The sequence below is a fragment of the Dipteris shenzhenensis genome, chromosome 21 (genome assembly GCF_047967505.1).
Source record: "Dipteris shenzhenensis isolate YYH24624 ecotype China chromosome 21, Dip_SZ_1.0, whole genome shotgun sequence".
Classification (NCBI taxonomy): domain Eukaryota; kingdom Viridiplantae; phylum Streptophyta; class Polypodiopsida; order Gleicheniales; family Dipteridaceae; genus Dipteris; species Dipteris shenzhenensis.
In genome coordinates, this window is record NC_141616.1 from 54,035,644 (window position 1) to 54,050,073 (window position 14,430).

The 14,430-nt window shown below is 39.7% G+C and overlaps 1 protein-coding gene across 1 annotated transcript; it reads right to left on the reverse strand.

The window, feature by feature from the left end:
* Nucleotides 1-242: 242 nt before the first annotated feature.
* Nucleotides 243-3,773, reverse strand: LOC147889076 (pentatricopeptide repeat-containing protein At5g27110-like). Its single transcript, XM_087392407.1, has one exon. It carries the CDS (start codon nucleotides 3,288-3,290, stop codon nucleotides 243-245), a length of 3,048 nt encoding a protein of 1,015 aa, XP_087248533.1. The 5' UTR covers nucleotides 3,291-3,773.
* Nucleotides 3,774-14,430: the final 10,657 nt, after the last annotated feature.

Here is a 14,430-nt window from a genome sequence, read left to right on the forward strand (position 1 = left end):
GGCCAACACTGCTATTTGTTAATCTGCTTGTGCATTGAACATACCACAGGGGCCTATGCTGCATGTGACTGAAAATTTTATGACATGTTTGACTGTCAAGATCCAAGTAAGATCATATAGGCCATGAGAGATCAGTGTCACAACATATCCGTACGTGATGACTTGCTGTCTTCGAATGGAAAAGGAAAATTTGTTGTTAAGGAACTGATAAGAATGGAATGCATACAATGCCTATGAGAAGCTCAAAAGCTATGACCAGTTTCACATAATGCAGCTTCAATTTTAAGCGAATCGACAAGATCTACATTCGGTATGTGTCCTTCCCCCTTCATGAAGGAACTCAAGAACTTGAGTACTTCTAAAATTTCCTTACAATGGTGGTTACCCACAACAAACTCATGCACCACCTCGTTCACTTCAATCAAAGCACTTGCAGGCTTTTTCTTTACCCCTGCATGTTTCCTAAGCTTCGCCATTCTATATGCATCATCCCACCTGCCAGCACTAACATAAATGTGTTCCATGAGCATATACGAAGCAGCAGATTCTGTATTCATCTGGGCAAGTTGCTGAAAGCACCTCAGTCCTAGTTCTGCTTCCCCATACGTCTTGCAGGCACTGAGCAAAGACGTCCACGCTCCTTCAGATGGAGGACATTGCATTGTCTCAAGAAATTTCTCTGCCTCATATAAATGTCCTGATCGTGCAAAAAGGTCTACCAAGCAAGTAAAATGATCTTTTATTGGTGCAATGCCATATCCTTCTCTCATCCCTTTAAAATACTTCTGGCCCTCAAACACCAGATTTGCACGGCTGCACGCAGAAAGAAGGCAGGTGAATGTAATAACATCTGGCTTCACAGCCTGTTCTTGCATATTTTCAAAACAATATACAGCCATGTTACCCTCATGATTAATGCCATAACCTTTTATCATCGCACTCCATGACGCAACATCTTGAATTGGCAGCTCATCAAAGACTTCACTTGCTTCTAAAATTGAGCCACATTTCACATACATGTCGACCAAACTGTTGCCAACAAGGACCTCTCCTTGAAATCCAGTTTGTGTGATCATGTTGTGTATTTCGCGTCCCTTCACTATGGCTCCTACGCTGCCACATGCTTTCAGAGCACAAACAAATGTGGCATCAATTGGAGCCACACCCTCAAGTTGCATCTGTACAAAACATCTCAGTGCTTCTTCACTGAGTCCACGTTCAGCATACCCTCCAATTAGTGCAGCCCAGGACACTGCATCTCGGACTGGAAGCTTGTCAAAGACTTCCTGTGCCTCTGAAAATGAGCCACATTTGGCATACATGTCAACCAAAGTGCTGCCAACAAACAGATCTCTTTCTAAACCATTTCGTGCAATCTCAGCATGTATTTCTTGTCCCTTTTGTATGGCTCCCATGCTGGTACAAGACTTCAGGGCACAAACAAATGTGACATCACTGGGACTGACACCATCCAGTTGCATCTGTTTGAAACGTTTTAGTGCTTCCTGACCACGTCCATATTCAGCATACCCTGCAATCAACGCTGCCCATGACACAACATCTTGAGCTGACAGACTATCAAAGACTTCCTGTGCCTCTGAAAGCAAGCCACATTTCGCATACATGTCAACCAAACTGTTGCCAACGAAAGGATCGCTTTCACATCCCTTTTGTACGATCTCAGCATGTATCTCTCGGCCCTTGACTAAGGCTCTTATGCTGCCACAAGCTTTCAAGGCACAAACAAACGTGACAGCATTTGGAGGGATACCTTCCAATTGCATCAGTTCAAAACATTTCAGTGCTTCCTGACAGGGCCCATGTTCAGCATATCCTGTCATTAATGTGGTCCACGACACAACATTTCGAATTGGCAGGTCCTGAAAGACTTCCTGTGCCTCTAAAAGCAAACCACATTTGGCATACATGTTGACTAAAACGTTACCCACAGAAATATCTCTATCAAATCCCTTTTGTGCAATTTCAGCATGTAATGCTCGGCCCTTCTCTATAGCTCCTACAGAGCCACAAGCTTTTAAAACACAAACAACTGTGACAGCATTCAGACAGATGCCCTCCAGCTGCATCTGTTCAAAATATTTCAGTGCTAGCTCAACAGGTCCATGTTCAGCATATCCTGCAATTAGTGCCGTCCATGAAACAACATTTCGAACTGGCAGCTTGTCAAAGGCTTTCTGTGCCTCCAAAAGTGAGCCACATTTGGCATACATGTCAACTAAAGTGCTGCCGACAAAAACAACTCTCTGGAATTCCTTTTGAACTATCTCAGTATGTATTTCTCGGACCTTGCAAATGGCTCCTATGATGCTACAAGCTTTTAAAACACATACAAAAGTGACAGCATCAGGAAAGACACCCTCCACTTGCATCTGTTCAAAGCATTTCAATGCTTCTCTACCAGATCCGTCTTCAGCATATCCTGCGATCAGTGCAGCCCATGACACAACATCTCGGACTGGCAGCTTGTCAAAGACTTCTCGTGCCCTTGAAAGTGATCCACACTTTGCATACATGTCGATCAGGGTGTTGCCAATGAAAATGTCTAGCTCGAATCCCTTTTGTCCTATCTCAGCATGTATGTCTCTGCCCTTACCTATGGCCTTTATGCTGCCACAAGCTTTCAAGACACCAATAAACACAACAGCATTCGGAGAAGTGCCCTCCAGTTGCATCCGTTCAAAACATTCCAGTGCTTCCTGAGCAGGTCCATGTTCAGCATATCCTGTAATAAGTGCAGCCCACAACACGGCATTTCGAACTGGCAGCTTGTCAAAGACTTCCCGTGCCTCTTCAATTGAGCCGCATTTGGCATACATGTCAATCAAAGCGCTGCCAACATAAATATCTTTTTCATGGCCGTTTAGTAGGATCTCAAAATGAATGTCTCGTCCTCTTTCAACGTTTTTCAGCCTAGCACAAGCTTTTAGTAAGGCCATAAGCGTATATCTGCTAGGATGTATATTGTCCTCTAGCATTTTTTGGTACAGGTTAAGAGCATGCTGCGTTTGCCTACACTGAATATACCCTGATATGAGGGAAGTCCATGAATGCTCATTCCGATGAACCAATCGATCGAAAACCTGCTGGGCATCCGACACACTTCCACATTCTATGAACATTGGCACAATGTAGTTCCCAACAGCGCTATGAGCTTCCATCCCACGTTTGCAAATGTGTGCATGCACATGCTTTGCATACGCTAAATCTTTCCTTTTCCGGCATTTCTGCAGGATGCAGATCAAATTCTCAACCGAAGGCAGCTCAGTCATTAGGTCCTTGATCTCTCTAAAGCTTGGAATCTTTCCTTTCCTGGTTGACGTGGATACACTCGTACCTCACGACGCAAAAAGCTAGCAGTGCACAGCTGGGCAGAACATATGGCAAGCCAGGGTCTCCAGAGTTTGAGCACACCCGTTCTTGCATTTCGAGCTAACCAGATTCTCGGGTTCCCCCGTTCCTTTTTCTCAAGCATATCTTTGGTCCAACACGGGTCGCACCAGCCGTCTATGCTAGAGAGGTTGACTGGTCGGATTACGATGCAAGTATTTAGCCCAGATTCATGGGTGGGTTTTATTTGACTCGCAGATCCCTTGAGCGGCTTCTGGGGTAACATGAACAGGAACAAACAAGAAGATGAATTTCATTCATATGGCCTGCCCTAGATGGTGACCGAGAAGGAGAAGAAGAAGAAGAGAGATTGAAAAAAAGAGGAAAACAAGATGAATATCACTCAAGGCCTGCCTTAGATCTAAAAAGAAGACGAATTGAATGTGCAGCATGGAAGAGGATTTGAAGGGAGCAATGAGATGGGATGGGAGTTTTTACTTCGTAGCAACAAGCCAATTCTGGCTTATTCGAAGCGATCCGCAGGGATCCAACACACACACACTTACAACACAAACCAGAGCCTCAACCACCAAGACCCACGAGAGAGGGAGAAAGAGAGAGAGGATTTGAAGCGTTGATGGAGCCACGTGGCGTCAATCCCTCAAAAAAATGAGCTGCTCAAATGCCATCGGCTTTACTTAGGCCTCCATATATGGCAGGCCAAAAAGTGGACTTGGAGGATTTCAAGGGATGAAGAATAAGAAGAATCCTCCAAGGGATGAAAACAAGAAGAGGAGAGAGAGAGAGAGAGAGAGAGAAAGATGAATTACATTCAAGTGGCATGCCTTTGAGGTAGTTGAATGTTAGTATAAATTAAAGAGTGCTCGGACCAATAAATGAAGTTAGACCCAAATATATTATGTTGTTTTGGTACATTAGTCCAAATGTGGTCTATTGTTGATCCATGTATACATGTTGGTTCCTGGATTAATTGTTGCATGCTATTGTGTGCCATGAATGTTGATAGTTTTCTTGCTTTGTTATTAGAGTTGTCATAGTTGATGTTGAAGTCTCCAATTATTATTGTTTCTATGGTTGGTTGTAGTGTGCGTAGAAGACTTTCTAGACAAGAAGTAAGTGTAAAGTATCTTATTGATGGGGAATTGTAACATTGAGTATTGCTATTGTGTCCATGCTTTTATGTTGCCAACAAGCATTCGCAACCATCTTTACTGATATGATTTTGCGCTAGCAAGTGAAGCTCTTCTCGATAGCATGTTGCGATACCTGCACCATTTGTATTTTGCAAACATATGAATCCTGGCAAGTGAAGCATGTTTGATGCCTTGACATGCAATTCTTGAAGGCAAAGTATCGTGGAGCTTAACAAGCTTTTGTATGAAAGTATGTCATGAATGTGTGATGTTAGGGCTCGTATGTTGAGTGATTGTATTATGTTGTGTTGAATTTGTGTGGTTGAGAAGTTATTTGTTTGGTATGCCATTGCCTTTCCGTTTGCAATCGTTGGAGTTCTTTGAGGACATTGGTGTCCACCTTAATATCTTTTGGCTCTAGTGGTTTAAAGATGAAAAGATTTTTTGGATCGCGTATACGTGATAGTGCTGTGTATGCTAAACCATGGGACTTGATAAATGAAGGGTCAAATGCTAGAGAATCCATGGATATTCCTTGAGAGCGATGGATAGTTCTAGCTACTGCTGGTTGTATTGGAAATTGTGTTCGAGAAATTGTGTTTAGGTAGTTCTTTCCAACTTGGAATTCTCTTGTTATTGGAAAGATTGGTGAAACCTTAAAGGTAATTATCTTCCACACAAATTCACCACTTAATCAATTGGAGAAGAAGAGCACAATCACACCATAAAAACGACAGCCGACTGGGTACAATCTCCCCCCCCTAGATGAGTGGCTCACGCTTCCTCATCTAGAGTATTTATGATATTTCATAAAAGCACCAAGGAGCCAAAACTATCCCTCTCTTCCAAAATGAGAGCTTTGCTTTACATAGCCATCGTAGGGCCCAAAAAATGAATTATGTCTACTACAAAATATATTGCTCAAACTTGCAATAATAAAGTAAATACAAAATTGGCCCATGGCCATATATAATGCGCTGTGCGACACCTCGATCGGTACCCTCACACTAACTCCAATCCTCCCTATGAGTTCCATCACCTGTACTTAAGCCGCCAATTATATTAGTTATTAACAATCGATTGAACAAATCACCGAATCAACCGATCCCAACATAACCGCACTCAAAGCACAATAATGAAGCACAACACCAATAACACTAGCGACATCAGTATTAACATGGAATCACCCACAATACCAACCATCTAGCATGGCAAAACACAAGCTAGTCAGGTGTCCCCCACTAACCACACAAAGTATCCACTAGGACCCCCGCCACGTCCGATGTGTTCCTATGGAGTACTTTGCCATAGTCACACTTGACTAAAATAATAATGTCCAAAGCAAGATATACCAGAAATATAATTTTTCGTAACATCCCTCTTGCTTGGATTGCAATGACCTTAGTTGTGTGTTTGATTATAGGAACTAATGAGGTCTGGGAAGTTCGAAAGAACCGCTTAGACATCCACTGAGCATCATCTCTCGGATGATTCTTAAATTTGAGCAAGTATTTAGTATAGATATTTCCTTTTCGGGTCGAGGTCTATTGATGATCAATAATGCATTCATGTTCTAGAATTTCTTCTTCATCAACAATCAATGGAGCCTCTTCATAGACAACAGGATGAATAGGTAAAGGTCCTTTGAAGGGCTTTAAGAGGCTGATATGGAAAGCATTATGTATTTTCCAATTATCAGGTAACTCAAGCCTATAAGCTAGATCATTGATTTTCTGAATCACCTTGAATGGTTCATAAAAACGTGGGGACATCTTGATTACTGGCCATTTCTCAACACTCTTCAATCTTCTTTTCTTAATCCGAAGAAGTACATAATCACCTTCTTTAAAAAGCATGTGTTTCTGTTTCTTATTAGCTTGTTTTGTGTACTTCTCTTGAGCGATTGCAATGGCTTCTCGAACCTCTTTGAGAATATTTTGATAGTCATGGGTAAATGTATCTGCTGCCTCCACTCTATGGGTCAATCGTGTGATAGGAATAGGTAAAACCTTCCCATAGATAATCTCAAATGGTGCTCTTCCAGTTGCAGAATGAGGAGTATTATTATAAGCAAATTGTAATAGATGAAGATATTTGTCCCAAGTCTTTGGTTGACTTCTTGCATATGCTCTTGTCATATCCAGAATAGTACTATTTGTAACTTCAGTTTGTCCATTTGATTATGGATGAAAAGCTGATGAGAAATCTAACTTAGTGCCGAGATTATGAAATAATGCAGTCCAGAAATTACTACAAAACTTCAAATCTCGATCAGACACTATAATCTTTGGCAAGCCATGATGAACAAAGGTATGCTTGATGAATAAATGTATAGCTTGCTGAGCTGTTAAAGTCTTCTTGCATGGGATGAATTAAGCTTGCTTACTAAAGCGATCTACTATCGTCCAAATTATATCATTTTGATTCGTTGTAGTAGGAAAACCTGTTATGAAATCCATGGATACTTGTTCCCAAGGGTGCGTAGGAATAGGCAAAGGCATCAGTAATCCTGGGGTCTTTCTTTTATAACTCTTGATCTTTTGGCAAGTGATGCATTCGGCTACAAACTTAGCCACATCTTTTCTTATAGTAGGCCAATGAAATTCCCTCTCTATCACTTGTAATGTGGTAGTCACTCCCCTATGTCCCATATATGGTGGTTGGTGCATTTCCTCCATTACAATTTGTCTAAAGAGTCGAGTGATGCATAATTTCTGTTGATAAAAGAGGTATCCATCATTGCATGAATAGTCCAACATATTGGAAAAGTCTGAATCCCCTTGATAAGAATTCTTCATACCTTCGAAACACTGGGTCTCTACAGCAATGATGTGATTAATACTTGGCTTTCTGCTAAGAGCATCAACAACTACATTTTCTTTTCCAGGTTGATACTGAATCATGGGCTGAAAACTCTATATAAATGATGCCCACTTGATGTGCCTATTAGATATTAGTGGCTGAGTCAACAAATGCTTGATACTTTGCCCATTAGTTTTAATAAGAAACTCAGCTCCCATCAAATAATGTTTCCACATTCGTAAGGCATGCACAACAATGGTTAATTCTTTATCATATGTGCTATAATTGCATTCCACTGGTTATAATTTTTGGCTCTCATATGCTATTGGATGTCCATCTTGCATAAGCATGGCTCCAATTCCATATCCACTAGCATCAGTTACAAGGTCTAGAGAAATTGGGTAGTTGCAGCACAAGAGCTTGTGTGAGAGCTTCTTTCAAAGCTGTAAAAGATTTATCTTAGTGCTCGGTCCATAAGAAATATTTAGCTTTTCTAAGAAGTTCTATCAATGGATGTGCAATTTATGTGAAATTCTTGATGAACTTTCTATAAAAGCTACACAATCCCAAGAATGATCTTAATTCATGTATATCTCGGGGTTTAGGCCATGTGACTATCCACTCAATCTTCTTTGGATGTACTCGAATCCCATCGGCGAATACAATGTGACCCAAATACTCTATCTGATCTTGAAAGAAACTACTCTTTTCAAGATTAATGTACAATTGATTTTCTTTCAAGAGTGAAAAGACTAGCTTCAGATGTTCCTTATGCTCCTCAACGTCTTTGCTAAACATCAGAATATCATCAAAAAATACTACCACACAATCTTGGTGTTTAAGAAAGATTCGGTTCATCATTCTACTAAAAGTAGCTGGAGCATTAGTTAGCCCAAAATGCATAACTAGGAACTCATAATGTCTCGTTTGAGTTCTAAAGGCAGTCTTGTATATATCCTCTTAAACCATACGAACTTGATGATAGCCAAATTTGAGATCTATCTTACTGAAGACCTTGGCCCCTTTCAATTTGTCCAAAATATCATCAATCCTAGGGATTGGATATTTGTTCTTCACTATGATTTTGTTTAGTGCACGATATTCTATGCACATTCGATAGGTTCCATTTTTATTTTTGACTAATAAGATAGGTGCTCCATAAGGAGAACTGCTGGGTCTTATCAATCCTCTCTCTATCAGTTCCTCCACTTGCTTTTGAATTTCCTTTTGTTCTAGCTGATTGACTTTATAAGAAGCTTTGCAAGGTGGAGTACTGCCCAGTAGGATTTCTATCCTATGATCTTCAGGTTGAGAACATGGTAGTCTAGGCGGTAAATCCTCTAAGAAACAATTAGAAAATTGAAGAAGAAACTTTTGGTGTGTAGGCTTAGTGTTTGACTGAGTAGCCGTTACCGTATTCACCAAAATTAGATATGTCTTCTCACGTTTTCTAATTGCCTTTTTGGCTTCTGTGTGGTTGAGTAAAGGACTGATCTCAGGTTTCATTGAGCTTTTTAGACATATTTCTTGTCTGTCCTTCTCAATCCACATCTAATGTGAATCGTAATCTATCTTAGGATTATATTGATGCCTCCATGGCATTCCTAAGATGATGTCCACTCCCTGTAGGGGTGCCACTAGAAAGTCTCGTTTATCCTTGTAGGGTTTGATTGAGATTTCAAGATTCTTGACTTCTCTAGTGCAATTGTACTTTGTCTTGGTAAAAGCGGATTTGACCTTATAGTTAGATGGAAAAGACTCTAGGTTTAGCTTTGCTAAGGCTCTTTCCGAAATGAAATCATGTGTACTACCATCGTCATGCAGGATAACAACCTCTTTGCCATTAATGAAACCTTTCATTTTCAAAAGAGCATGACAATTATACTTACCTCCCTCTTGCTTGGCTGCTTCGTCGTCGATCATGTGCACTTTCGCCATCAAGGTCTTCTTTCTTTCAGGACACTCAGTGGCTATGTGTCCCACCTTGTTGCACTTGAAACACCTTATTTCTTTCTTTGGAAAATTTCCACCGTTCACCTTCGAAGAAGAATCTGTCTTCTGTGGAACAAAACCATTTTTAGATTTAAAGAAGGGCTTTTTATCAAATCTCTTTTTCTTATGGAAGGGTACATGCCGTTCCAAATCTTTCCCTTCTTTTGGGATTCCATTCTTCCTCTCACAATTCATTGCAAGAGAAATCGCAGAGTTCAGTGAGCGAGGATGAAACATGTTAATCTCGGCTCTCAAATTAGATTTAGACCTGCCACATACTTCCTGCATTGATCTCACTCATTTACTTTCTCTAAGGACTGTAATTGGATCAACGTTTGCCAAAATCTATCCGTATATATGGAGATTGTTTCCTTATTGAACTGCCTGAAAGTATCCCACTGTTGTCTAGCTTTTGCTTTGAAATGTGAGGGAATAAAATCTCTCTTGATGAGCTTTTGAAAAGACTTCCAAGATTTTGGTCGCCTTTTACTGTGCTAAGTGATGTTCCACCAAAGTGCACCACTCTCTACTAAATGATTTGCAGCACATTTAATCTTATCTTTTTCAGAGAATTTCTCCCCTGAAAAATAATCATCTAGCTGATCCAAGACAAGACAGTGTGTGCTTCTTTCTTTCCATCAAAATTTTGAAATGAGAAAGTTTTTCTACTTATCTTACTCTCCTTCCTCAAATTTTGTGCTCTCAGTGTGGCTTTGACTGTCCTGATAATAGTAGCATCGTTGGAATCATCGTCAGATGAATGCCTCTTCCTTTTCTTACCATTGATTTTCTTTTCCAATCTCTCCCTATGCTCATGCTCATCAGCCAACTGTGCCTGAAGTGCGTCTAACTGCTCTTGGAGCATGGGTGGTTGTGGCTGATGCGCCATGATAATGCGATAAATATAAATAAAGCGGAACGGAGGGAAATAAGGATATTAAGTGTATGAGAATTAAACAGATGAAATAAAAATGTGATTTAAGTGTATGGTAAGACAACGGATGGTGAAAGATACTAAGTGTATGAAATATAAAGCAAATGAAATCACTTATCTCATCTTTTATCGGAGGTAGAAAGGACTAGAGTGGGAGATATGTGACTGATAATGTCGTTTGTAGATGTTTTTATGCTCGATCGATCTCCAATTAATTGCTCAGTGATTTCGTGGTTCCAATCGCCTTCTTGATTCGAGCTTCTTCAGTTTTTGCTTTGCTCTTTTTTCTCTTTCTTTTTTTTTAAATACGCCTTTGCTGGTCGGTGGAGTGGCCTCACACTTTTGTGTTGCAGATCGCCAAAAGAACAAGGTCTTCCTTTTGAGAACTTTAGAGCTCTCTCTCTTCTTTTTTTTTACATAAAATAAATTCTCTAAAGGGCCTTTGAACCTTGGGGTCCCTTACTTTTGTAAGAAGTCAAAGGAAACTTTTGACTTAATACATCGATGCTGAATCCTGTATCTTGAACCGAGGAGTTGTGAGCAAGAGCTACAGGGCTTCAAAGATTATGGCGATGGATTATATGCTCAATTCGGAGTTAGTCCTTTGCAAAGGTTACTTTTTCCAAGGGCGGCGCTATGGACTCTAGAGTCTTAATGAACCAAGGGCTTGAACCTAGGGCCACTATTTTGCTTTGATAACCAGGTCTGCAAGTGAGCGCATGGAGGTGCAGAAGGGTGTGCGGGCGTCGAGCTACTCACCGCAGTACTGAGTGCATCCCAAGTCCCAAGGGTAATAGAGTCCTCTAGTCCTCTGGCTATGCACACAAGACGATGATGTGACGGCTGCTGTAGGTTGTGTTAATTACGCAGATTCACGAAAGGAAGCATGCGGCTCATGGGGGCACGCAGAGATATAGTAGGTGGGCAACTTAGGGGCAGTGTAATTAAATAGAGGCAACTGGCCTTTGATCATGGCTAATCGATGTGCTGCACAGGTTGAGAAAAGAAAGAACCACAGACTCTGGAGGGCTCTAGGCTCCTCTAGCCTCCTCTTAATTTTTTTGCAGACTGCAAGTAATCTGTCAGTGGCGTACGGAGTTCAAGGAACAAGGCATGCTAGTTGGCATCTCGTGATGCAGCACATGGGCAGAGAAGAGTTAAAGGCTTTAACCTTTTGTAGAACTTTTAGACTTCCTTGGAAAATTTTGAAACAACGCACACACACGAGGCTTTGTTGACCTCCAAAACACATGCGCAACCAATTTATTTTTTTTTTAAACCCCACACGAGCTTTGATTCTGCATAGAAGTGAGCTTGTCCTCTTGAAATCTCCACAAGACTTCTCTTTCCAAGGTGCCTCTTTCTTCTTGAATCCCTCACAAAGGAGCTTCACTTTTTTTTTCTTTTCTTTTCTTTCTTCACACAAGCATCACCAAAGCTGTGATACCACTGAAACCTTAAAGGTAATTATCTTCCACACAAATTTGCCACTTAATCAATTAGAGAAGAATAGCACAATCACACCACGAAAACGACAGCCGACTGGGTACAATCTCCCCCCCTAGATGAGTGGCTCACGTTTCCTCATCTAGAGTATTTATGATATTTCATAAAAGCACCAAGGAGCCAAAATTATCCCTCTCTTCCAAAATGAGGGATTTCCTTTACATAGCCATCTTAGGGCCCAAAAATGATGCAATTGTTTGTTTGTTTGTGTTATTTTCAAGGAATATCCACGAATCTTTTGTATGACTTGCTTGGCATAGGTCTCCACATAAGAGTACATCAACTCCTCCAAATGGTTCTAGGTATTTGTGTTTTATTTCTCTTAGATGCATGTCTGCTGCAACAAGGGTGGTGTGGCCAATTAGAGAGACCGCGTCGAAGACCACAAGTTGTAGGTCACGGTAGAGTAGGGATAGTTCTTGAAGCTTTCTGCAGATAAGCTTGTCTAATGAGATGCCATTAGTGGTAAGTGGAGAGCTGAGTGTATTGTTGTTCCCCCAATATTGAATGTGGCTTTTCTTGTATAAGCTAGTAATAGAACTTTTGGCAATTCGATGTTGTGAGTCTCTTTGTGAGAATCATTTCTTAGAAGGGCTTGGACAATTGCCATCAAGACATGATTTTTTCCTATTCCAGCATTTCTAGTTAAGAAGAGGTGGTTTTTTTTGTTAGGGAAAATATGTTTTTTCAACATGATGTCCTCTAAAAAAATATGTTCTTAGTTAAGTTCTCTTATGGTGTTGTAGTGTTGTTTGTTTGAAAGTAGCTTGCATGTTAGCAAGTTTGGATTATGTGGTTGTCTTGAATTTTTTAATGTATTCATGTCCATTGCAATGTCATAGTTATGACATATTTCGTGATTATATTTGTTGTTTGAAGTTGTTGAAGTGCTAGTAACCGTTGATGAGTTTGATGAAAGTTTAGGAATGAGCTTGTTGAACAAAGCAATAGCAAGTTTTGTGATGTTTATGTGTTTGTATTTCTCTTTGGGACAAAGGGAAGACAGATATGTTCATAGAAATGTATTTGTCCACAAAAGCTTCTATCTCATTATTTGTTTGTATTCCAAAAGTAGGTGCTTCATTAATCCTTTGTAGTCCATGGTCATGTTGGATGCCTCTATTTTGGAACTCCATCACAAAGAAGAAGTCATTGACTTTCCTGAGAATTGTTGAATCTTGTTTGATTAGTGATTTAAGAGCTTGGAATTTGTGCACATAATATTGTGCTATAGTTATTGGATCTGAACAAATAAGGTTTCTCAACTTCATGTTAGGATTTGGAGTTTGACTCACTGAAACATTTGGGTTTAATTTTTTTAGACATTTAAGTCCTAGTTCCCATAGTTTCTCGGCTAATGATAGTCTGATGAAGAATGTTGGGGGCCCTAATTGTCTTAACATAGTGAAAAGGCTTTTCTTGAGCTAATACTTGTAGTCTACTGATGTTTGAAGGTGTGTGAAATCTCAATATCCTATGTTTGATTGGAGTAGTTTTTCAATGTTTGTGTCTAAAAAGCATCTTTCACTTGTAGTGTTTTCCCTTCTATTTGCGCTTTACGCATGTGCACCCAAGAAGAAGTTCGCTCCCAACATGCAATTGTTTGGTAGGAAGTTCGCTCTGGAATGTTGTAGTTTCTAGAGTTTCCAAAGAAAAGCTTTGGGAAAGATAGTTCTTCACAAAATTTATCTTTGAGAATGCTGAGTGAGGAGAAGCCCTCTGAGGGAGCAATTGCAATTGTTTGATTTTCAAAATCAACAACTTGTTTTGTGTATGTCCTATGGACTAAAGTATCTATTTGAATGTCTTCTCCAAGAATGTTGTTTTCCTCAAAGTCATTATCATCCTCTGATGTGTCTTTTGACTAAATGTTTCTTACATGCTCTTCCTAAAGAGTATTTATGCATACATTGTTTTGTTTGTACAATGGAGTTTCCAACAGTTCTTTTAATGCAGTCATTACAAATGTAGGACGAATGATTCCACTCATCTACCTATGCTTGTATGAAAGTTTGTGTTTGATTGCAACAGCAATAGTGTCATTCTCATCCACAAACCTTGGTAATACTTGTTGAGCTCTACCTACATCTACAAACACATTTACAACACTCCCATGCAATCCAAATTGGCCTTCATAAGTCAACTCTCGAATGGAATTCTAATAGAAACCAAACGTGCTTCAATATTGTTCAATTTCTTAGTGTATGATTGGATATCCACCATTTTCATGTTCTTTGTAGATATTATTGGGATTTTTTGAATTTTCACTTCTTTATAGCATGGAGAACATAAGAAATTGTTTAATGAATTAGAGAGTGCGATATTTATTCCATTTGCCTGGAGGAAAACACTCATTTTCTCTTTTAATTTGCACATCTTTACACGGAATGTCAATGTTCCACAACAAATGCATGGGAAGCTTGGAGTATCTTCAATTGTTTTATTATATTTTTGTATGAGTGAGATTTGTTTTCTTTTTCTTTTGTATTGTGAAGCAAGTTTTTGATTATCCATAGTTTGTTTTTGCAACTTTAATTTTTCCATATCATGGTTTTGTGCAAGTACAACTTTTTTAATCTTGTAAATTTTGTTTATAATAGCTTGCATAGTGTAAGTTCTTGGCATTCTATTGTCATGAAATATAGTTGCAATGTCTTTTGCACATAATGTTGGGTTTTATAAAGTAGTTCTTGC